The sequence below is a fragment of the Penaeus chinensis genome, chromosome 33 (genome assembly GCF_019202785.1).
Source record: "Penaeus chinensis breed Huanghai No. 1 chromosome 33, ASM1920278v2, whole genome shotgun sequence".
In the NCBI taxonomy this organism is placed as follows: domain Eukaryota; kingdom Metazoa; phylum Arthropoda; class Malacostraca; order Decapoda; family Penaeidae; genus Penaeus; species Penaeus chinensis.
The window spans coordinates 17,467,249-17,477,248 of NC_061851.1; the positions used below are offsets into that span (position 1 = coordinate 17,467,249).

General features: G+C 36.5%; 1 protein-coding gene across 1 annotated transcript in view; it reads left to right on the plus strand.

The window, feature by feature from the left end:
* The window catches only part of LOC125043383 (carnitine O-palmitoyltransferase 2, mitochondrial-like), a 32,331-nt gene that overhangs the window by 10,647 nt on the left and 11,684 nt on the right, over nucleotides 1-10,000 (plus strand). The window contains exons 3-12 of the mRNA XM_047639478.1: nucleotides 1,413-1,465; nucleotides 1,610-1,713; nucleotides 5,368-5,513; nucleotides 5,660-5,829; nucleotides 6,121-6,262; nucleotides 6,661-6,817; nucleotides 7,265-7,535; nucleotides 7,707-7,903; nucleotides 9,317-9,486; nucleotides 9,756-9,981. Of these exons, the coding sequence (XP_047495434.1) occupies nucleotides 1,413-1,465; nucleotides 1,610-1,713; nucleotides 5,368-5,513; nucleotides 5,660-5,829; nucleotides 6,121-6,262; nucleotides 6,661-6,817; nucleotides 7,265-7,535; nucleotides 7,707-7,903; nucleotides 9,317-9,486; nucleotides 9,756-9,981 (1,636 nt within the window). The remainder of the gene's footprint in view (nucleotides 1-1,412; nucleotides 1,466-1,609; nucleotides 1,714-5,367; nucleotides 5,514-5,659; nucleotides 5,830-6,120; nucleotides 6,263-6,660; nucleotides 6,818-7,264; nucleotides 7,536-7,706; nucleotides 7,904-9,316; nucleotides 9,487-9,755; nucleotides 9,982-10,000) is intronic.

A 10,000-nucleotide genomic window follows, 5' to 3' on the forward strand; every position in this document is an offset into this window, starting at 1 on the left:
CACAGGCACACACACACACACACACTCACACTCACAGGCACACACACACACACACTCACAGGCACACACACACACACACTCACAAGCACAGACACACACACACTCACAGGCACAGGCACACACACACTCACAGGCACAGACATACATACACTCACAGGCACAGACACACACACATTCACAGGCACAGACACACACACATTCACAAGCACAGACACACACACACTCACAGGCACAGGCACACACACACTCACAGGCACAGACATACATACACTCACAGGCACAGACACACACACATTCACAGGCACACACACACTCACAGGCACAGACATACATACACTCACAGGCACAGACACACACACATTCACAGGCACAGACACACACACATTCACAAGCACAGGCACACACACACTCACAAGCACAAGCACAGGCACAGGCACACACATTCACAGGCACAGACACACACACTCACAGGCACAGACACACACATTCACAGGCACAGACACACACACTCACAGGCACAGACACACACACTCACAGGCACAGGCACACACATCCACAGGCACACACACTCACAGGCACAGACACACACACTCACAGGCACAGACACACACTCACAGGCACAGACACACACTCACAGGCACAGACACACACTCACAGGCACAGACACACACTCACAGGCACAGACACACACACTCACAGGCACAGACACACACACTCACAGGCACAGACACACACACTCACAGGCACAGACACACACACTCACAGGCACAGACACACACACTCACAGGCACAGAAACACACACTCACAGGCACAGAGACACACACTCGCAGACACAGATACACACTCTCACAGGCACACACACACACATACTCACAAGCACAGACACACACACTCACAGGCACGGACACACACTCACAGGCACAGACACAGGCACACACAGGCACACACACACACTCACAGGCACAGACACAGGCACACACACAGGCACAGACACACACACACTTACAGGCACAGACACACACACACTTACAGGCACAGACACACACACACTTACAGGCACAGACACACACACACTTACAGGTACAGACACACACACACTCACAGGCATAGACACACACACTTACAGGTACAGACACACACACACACACAGACACACACACACACACAGACACACACACACACACACACACACACACACACACACACACACACACACACACACACACACACACACACACACACACACACACACACACACACAGACACACACACACACACACACACACACACACACACACAGACACACACACACACAGAGGCACACACTTTTTTTCTTTTTTGTTTTGGCTTTATATGATGTTATAACGAAGAAACCATTACATATCTTCACAATTATTGCAAATATTCACAGGTCTCACCCATTGGGAGGAGGTGGTTAGTGCGACCGTTTCACAAGTCTTTTTTGTAAGTTATTTTTTTATGAAATTGATTTTTTGTGATTTTAATGATTATATTTTTTCATTATCACTACTCTTATTTATGTATGAGGATATATGCTGTAATATGGCAAACAAGTATTTGCATAGTAATTTTGATTCGTATTTACAGGTGCCAGAGTGTTTCTGTTAAAGATGATAGCTATCAATATATCCAAAAATCCAAGGTTCCTACAATGCACTTTCAGAAATCTCTGCTTCGCCTCCCAATTCCAGGTAGAGTTTTTTTGTATGAGTAATTAGACTCCAATAAAGGTTTGTCAACAGTCATTTTGTTAATGATATATTATGCTATAGAGTTTGTCTAAAGTTTTGTCTTGTAGTTATACAGCTGAGTTCTTGTATGTTGTCAAATTTGTGAAATATATGTTTGATATGTAAGGCCACTACCCTATTGTGTTTTTATAAAAAAGAACACTTCTGTAATTAGGAACATAGAGGACCCTACCACTTCAATAAGGTTGTGGATGCAAATTTGGGGCATTTTGAGACATGTCATGTTTACATCCTCTAACCCTGAATTGGTTTTCATATCATAGAAGACCCCCTCCTCCTTTATGTTACCCCAAAATCATGATATTTCACACAATTCTCATAATATGGACCAGGCACTCTTCTCTGACTACATACATATATGTTGAAAAAATCTCTGCTTCGCAGATGTTGATTATACAAACAAATGTAGGTATTGAGGACATATTTTAGGAATATTAAATATATTATGTTCTAGGAAGTTACCAAAAGAATGTTATAGCAGTTTTGGTATTCATTATCTTTTGGTTATATTTCCTCCAGGTATCATTACATAATCAGAAATATTTTCTTCTTGTGAGTTATACTAGAATGCATTTTTTGTTATAGTAGTAGAATGTAATGAAAAGGATCTCTACATGCACAACTGCTGGTGCAGTGGTTGCTTAACTAGCCATGTTTCCTGTATTGCTGGTGATACAAATGTTTATTCAACTATCATGAATGGATTTTTGTGTAAGAATAAAATTGCTGTAGGAGCTCAGTCTGCAATTTTTAAGCTTTAAAGATGAGACAGATCTTATTTTATGCTCTTTACCCCTTTGATCCAGATGATGCGACCATCACATCATAAAGTTTGGCTTGAGGGGTGGGTGATGTGAACATACTGTCATGGGAAAATTTGGCTGTGGGCAGGGGTGACGTGAACTTGCCATTGTGAGTGTTTCGGCTGAAGGCCGGGGGACAGGAAAGACTTGCCACGAGTATGACATTTGGCATTTAGGAAGGGGCTTTTGCATTATTTCCATCAATAAACAAGTGTGAAATGTAATGTCTGTGAGCCATGACTGAAAGAGCACCAGCTCAGGGAGGGCACTATTTCCATGCTCAGGATCTTATTCCTGCTTACCATAACATGGGGTACAGGTTGCATTATAGAAAATAAAATATTATGAAAAAAAATGATAAAACAAGACAAAATGTTACTTATTGTTATTATTATTGCACTGAGTTATAGACTACCTAGAGAGATGATATAGATTCTGTGCAAGGAAAACAGTCTATTACCATCTGGATAAAGCAAATCAAATAACAAATATAAACATTGGAAAATGGCAAAAAAGATAAAACTGCTTATACCAAAAAAGACAATAACATTGCAAAGGGGGAGCATGGAGTCTTGTCACTGCACAAGAGTGTTCGTTTGTGCCCAGCCTACAAGCTGCACACGTCTGCTTATGGAAGCCTAATGCCTAATGGGTTAAGGAAGAAACATTACAAAAACATGTCTTTTATTTTTGTAAAAATCTGTGTTTAAAAATTGATTTAAAACTGGTTTCAATTTTTTATACAGGTTATATAAGAATCAGCCAAGCAATTATTACTGCATGATGTTATGTTAAGGATTTAAACCATTCCATGATAAATTGTGTACTGTAATTTCCACTTTAAATGTTTTTTTATGATTTTTACTGCATGTTATTTATGTCCTCCCTGAGGAAAATGTAAATCAGATATGAAATCACCTACTTATATGTGAAGACATAGGATTTTCCCAGATTTTAAGTGTCAGAGACAAAGATGTAAAAAGAAAGAAAATTGTATATGGAATTGCAATAGAATTTAACCCAATGCTGCTGGGAAAATGAATAGAATATGGGAAAATGCTGTGCTCATTTTCTATATTTTTGTGAAATGTCTCTGCACATAGATGGCTCTGCTAGTGCTTATCCACAAAGGAGTCAATTAGTAGACCTTGTGACCTTACGTGATTTGAATTGGCAGGAAAAACGTATATTTTACTAGTGCTATCGATGGTATTATTTTTATTATAAACATCATAATTACTATAATGTTATAAACGTTAGTAACAGCAAAATAAGATAATGTAATATATTTTCGTAAATCAAAGAAAAAGGTAAACGGGTGAGACAGGCAATAGTCGTAACTGGCTCATTGTGACTTAGTACAAGTGTAGCCATCTATGTGTAAAAACAATCAAACAAGTACTCACAGTGGGCATGGCACATTCGTACACATCATTCCCGTTGGCATTGGGTTAATGGATATGTGTTGATATGACCATTTTGTAATATGCACCCAGAGCACTAAATTACCTTCAAGGTTCATTCTGTACCAGTAAAGTTGTTAAAGTCTTGTTTAGCAATGATGTTTTAGAGAATATTGATTCATGAAGGTGGTAATGTAATGTCAATGCACTTATGTGGTAGATATATTATGAAAAATGGAAATGAATACAAATAACAAACAAACAAAAAAAGAGTAAAATTACCTTTGTTTGGAAGTGAAGGTGTGTGAGAGGCTTATAACTGAAATATGTTTGTTGATTTTAATAATCTTGAATAAGTGAGTTTTTATTACAAGATGGTGCCAAATGATGCCCTCTATAATGGATGAACATTTTGTCAGTTGTAAGAGAAGATGAGAATCCAGAAAAGGAATATCACACATGACTCTTTAATCTTTTGTGCTGGGGTGGCATGCCATACATTTTAGTTAATTAATTGTGTTTACACATAGATGGTTCCACAAGTCCTAATCACCCAAAAGTTAATTACTAGTCATATCTATCTCACCTGTTCCTCTTTTTCCTTGATTTTCACAAACAAATTGATTAGCCCCAGAAGGTATAGTCTAATCCTTGACTCCTTGGTGGTTGAATAATTGTGGAGCCATCTGCGTGCAACAAAATTTACAAACATGTACCATGTACTTCTAAACAAAGGGTTAGAGTTTATTGACATATACATCCATTTACACACATTTATATACAATATACAGTTATCTACAGGAAAGAATCCATCAAAAACTTTTCCCTCATGAATTCACACAAAAACATCCAAGTATTCATTTGTGCACATGTTCACATGTGTGTACACATATGAAATCTGTGTACACTTGCATTCATCCATATACACACATTTACATGCATATGCATTTTTTGAACTTTGCTTTCATTTAGTTCTCTGAAAAAATAGAAAACCACTGCCAGTCAATGTTCTAGTGTTTCTCGTATCATTGTAGTGTGTGAAAAGTGGATTGGTTGAACCTAACTCACTTTTCTGATAACTTGTTAGTCTACCAACCACACATTTACCAGCTGCCTTGTGACTGACAGGGGAAACTGCATGTTTCTTATTTCATTTCAGATAAGCAAAATCTAACAACTTGTCTATTTAAATTTGTGATTAGCAGATTGTTTGTAAAATGGTATACTTTTTCTATGATAAAAAGTATATGGAAATTATGTAGGAAATTATTGCTGATAGGAAGAAAGGGATAAGCCACAGCAAATTGATATATAAAAAGGAGACTGCTTGAAGTGAGAATTATATCAAATCATTTATGGAATGAAAAATGAAGAATTCTCAAATTCAGAATTAGAGAAAACCTGCACTCGCTATCTTCGTTCACAAAAGGCAATCTTGTCACCTGAAGAATATCAGGTAACAGAGAAGGCTGTAGAACACTTCAAGACTGGGCCTGGTTTAGACTTGCAAGTTCAACTGAAGCAGCATGACAAGGTAGTTTCTTCATTCTTTCTTTAAGTGGCATAATTTATTTTTTGAAAATTCTCCTGTTTTGGTGTCAAACATTATGGTTTTCCATTTCTTTCAGAATCATATTTCTTGTGATCAAGATTTGAAACAGTGTTTCTTAAATATTACAGGCTAATAAACATACCAGCTATATATCAGGACCTTGGTTTGACATGTATCTGAGGGACCGTGTTCCTGTCGTACTGAACTATAACCCTTTTCTTGCCTTCTTGCCTGAAGAGAAACCTGGTTACTCTGACCCAGTCATTCGTACTTCAAATATCCTTGTTTCATCAATGAGGTAAGAATTCTTTGACATTATGTTTTAATAGCTTTAAGAAGAAATGAAGATGAAGTCAGGATTTAATTGAGTTGTAGATAATATTAGTAAGATGTGTATATATAGAATTATGTTTTTACTGTTACTGCTTAACAAGACCTTTTTGAAGTTTGTGTACAGCATAATTTGATTTCTTGACATTTATGCTACATAACTGATAAAGCAAATGTTTAATTTCAGTTAGGCTTTTGTTTCATTTGTACATACATAGTTGTATGTTGTGATTTCTACTTATTTTATATTAAAAAATAGGTTTATGCGCACACTTCGTGAGGAGGTATTGGAGCCGGTGGTATATCATCTCAATCCAGCAAAAACTGATAATCAACGATTCCGCAATATTGTTCGCTGGATACCATCATCTGTTGCATCATATGGTGCTTATGCTCAAAAGGTTTGTCATAGCTCATTGTGTATTCTTGTAACTATCAATGTTATTCTTTAACAATACTATATTACTCTTGCATTTATTTTCTCTCTACTTGTTTGTGTATTTCAATTTTTTGATATAAGATGATTTAATCTACTATCCAAGAAGGTAATAGGCAGATTATTTGAATTAGAAATAACACGTTTATTATTGTTACATTACTTTTCTTCTTTTTGAGTCACATAAGCAGAATAGAGATGTAAATATGCATCTAAACCCCCCAGATTTTAGTTACTTTAAAAAGGAAGATGGATATATTAATTATGAGCAGTTGTCATTGTCATGGAAACTAGAAAGATAAGTTGTATTGACCATTTCATTCAGATTCTATTCTGATGCCTTTGTTTTTCTTTTTATTCCAGGTTTTCCCTTTGGATATGTCACAATTTGGCAACCTTTTTAACTCCACACGCATTCCAGAACTGGGAAAGGATAGATTGAAGTGCAATCCAGATGCTCGCCATATGCTTATGATGAAGAATGGCCACTTCTATGTATTTGATATATTTGATAGGGATGGTAGGTTCATGCTTTAATCCATGTTAAGTCACTGATTATTGGAGCTCCCAGCTTTAGGGGATGCACAGGGTTAACTGCTTGAGGGAAAAATTAGAAGTGCAGGAAATATATAGATTTACCCTTCTCTCTATACTCTTCCTGTGACATAAACAGTTGTTTAGGTAATGAGGCATAAAAAGATGCTTAAGTCTACTTTTGAGGGACTGTTTCTTCACAGTGACTGTAGACAGGGCCAAACTATGTGAATAACTGTTTCTGTACAGCTTTCAGCAGGCTTGACTTTACATAGCTGAAAATGTTTTCTTGGTGATAGGGATGGTCTGTCATGCCATGATATGAATCCCCATTGGGTTAAGGGTTGAAGATATTTTTTGAAATAACAATATGCATGTAAAAAGTTTGTGTGCTCCTATGTATTTTTTTCATCATAATGTATTTTTTGTACAGGTAACATTCTGTCTCCAAGCTATGTACATGCATGTGTATCATACATAGCCAATAGCCAGACCCCACCACCGTTGCATTCCTTGGCCATTCTGTCATCTGAAAATCGAGACACTTGGGCTAAGTGTAGAGCAGAACTTATAGCAGCAGGGAATGAGGAAGCCCTGGATGCAATTGATACTGCCGCTTTCAACATTGTGCTTGATGATCATGATGTTGGCACAGATCCGGAGAAGATGTATCGTACTTTTCTCTATGGCAATGGCAAGAACAGGTATGTTCAGAGAAATATTTTTAAGAGTGTCAAGAAAACAAATTGTGTAAAGGAAACAATAGTTGATTTTTTTGTAAGTAAATATAGTGCAGTGCTTGCTTAATGAGAAAAGAAACTAATTGCGCTGGCAGTTTTGAATTATGTTTGATAATCACTGTATCTGCTTTACAGATGGTTTGATAAATCATTCTCCATATTAATGACACGTGATGGACAGTCTGCACTTAACTTTGAGCATGCCTGGGGTGATGGAGTAGCTGTGATGAGTTACTTTAATGAGGTAGCCAAAGAAATAAATGAAAAGCCGTTCATTCACCCAGATAGCAAGCCAGCAAATATTGATGCCTCACAACATGTCCGCAGGTTGGGTAAGTGTGACTATGATCTTGTACATATGATATTGATGTCATTGCAGTTACTGCTATTAAAGATAAAACAGTACATGTTCATTTATATGATCATGATATCTGTAGTGATAATTGAAACATTATATTAACCCCCACATTTTTATTGATTTTACATTGTAAAAAGAATTGGTTTGAGGGGTGGGTGACGTGAACATGCTGTAGTGAGAATTTTGGCTGAAGTCCGGGGTGATGGGAATAACTCGCCATGAGTGCACAAAGCTCTTGAAGGGTGATTAGACTCAGTGGGAACTTTTGCATTATTTCCATTGAGTGTGGAATGTAACATTCATGAGCCATAACTCGAAGAGTGCTGGTTCCAGGGAGTTTGCTATTTCCATGCTAAGGATTGTATTCCTGCTGTGTTATAGGAAATTGAATACTGCATTTTTTTTTAAATAACACAAATAACAAAATGACACCATTCCTTGGTGTGTGGTTTATAGGATCAGCTCACACAAACACTCCTGTGCAGTATCAATATACCATGGAACCTACCATTGGAATATTGTTACCTTTTTTTCTGCATAATCATTTTTTTTTTTGCCTTTGTACCATTTTCCAAGACTTGTATTTGTCCTATGTCATGTTTTATCAAGATGGAAATAGACTGATTTCATTGTGCAGACTCCTTATTATCTCTCTAGGTAGTCAACAACTACAGTATCTGTAATATTTTACATTTTTGTATTATTCTTTTTTTTTGTAATATACCCTGCACTGTCTGTCATGGTGGGCAGGAGTAGGATCCTGAGCAGGGAAATATTGTCCTCCCTGTAGCTGGGGCCCCTCCAGCCATGGCTCGCCTTCATTTACTGGTGGAAAGTATACCAGAGCTCCTCCCTATATGTCCACTGAGTCTAATTTGCTTCCAAGAGTTTTGTGTACTCTTTTGTCATTCCTGTCATCCGAACCCTCTGCTGAATTTTTCCTGATGGCACATTTTTGAATTCTGGCCCTCTGCCAATTTTTTTCATGACATGTCACCCAGATCCAGTGGGTTAATGACAGTCATGATAATGGTAATAATAACATCAGTAATAATAATAGTAATAAACATAATTGGTAATAACAACAGTAATATTGATAGTATACAGAATTATGATAATGATAATGTTAATAAAACAATAACGAAAACAACAGTGATAATAATAATGATATTAATTATGATAATGATTGTAATAATTATTATAATAGTAATAATAATAGTTATAACAAGGTAATTGTAATAACAGCAACAACAATAATAACAGTAATAATGATTATAATGATAATGATGGGAATAATAATGCTGATAACTACAAAATAATGATAAAGGTTGGAGCTAGATATCAAAAACTGTAAAAAAAAATTATAAATCATTTTATTACATTTCAGAATTTAACTTGACTCCAAGTCTGAAACAAGCCATTGAAAATGCAGTTCAGACATATGAAGCAAACACCAGTGCACTACAGGTTGATGTCTTGGAGTCTGATGTATTTGGGAAAAATTCATGCAAAAAACACAAAGTTTCTCCTGATGCAATGATGCAGTTAGGATTCCAGGTAAGTGTAATGTATACAGGAAACAAAACTATCTGTAGGATTCTTATAGAAATTTCTTGTTTTTGTTTTTTTCTATTTTCATATGATTCAGGATGGAATATCTGTGAAAAAAAAATTAAATCTATATTGCTTAAAAGTTTTTTTTTGCAAAATTCATAGTATTACTGATTGTATGATTTTAAGATTTTATGGGTCCAGCTTTTATTTATTTTCATACTTTTTAATAAGTATTTGTGAAAGGAAAGAAAAGTCTTGATTGTTATTTTTAGGTTGCGTATTACCTCCAAAATGGAACAACTGTTGCTACATATGAGTCATGCAGCACTTCAGCATTTAAACATGGTCGCACAGAAACTGTCCGACCAGCTACTTTAGAAACTTCAGCATTTTCAAGAGCAGTGGCATCATCCCAAACTCCTAGTAATGCAGAATTGAAAAGCATCATAATGGAGTGCTCAAAAGTCCATGGAAACTTGACCAAAGAAGCAGCGATGGGTAAGTATTTTCACATACC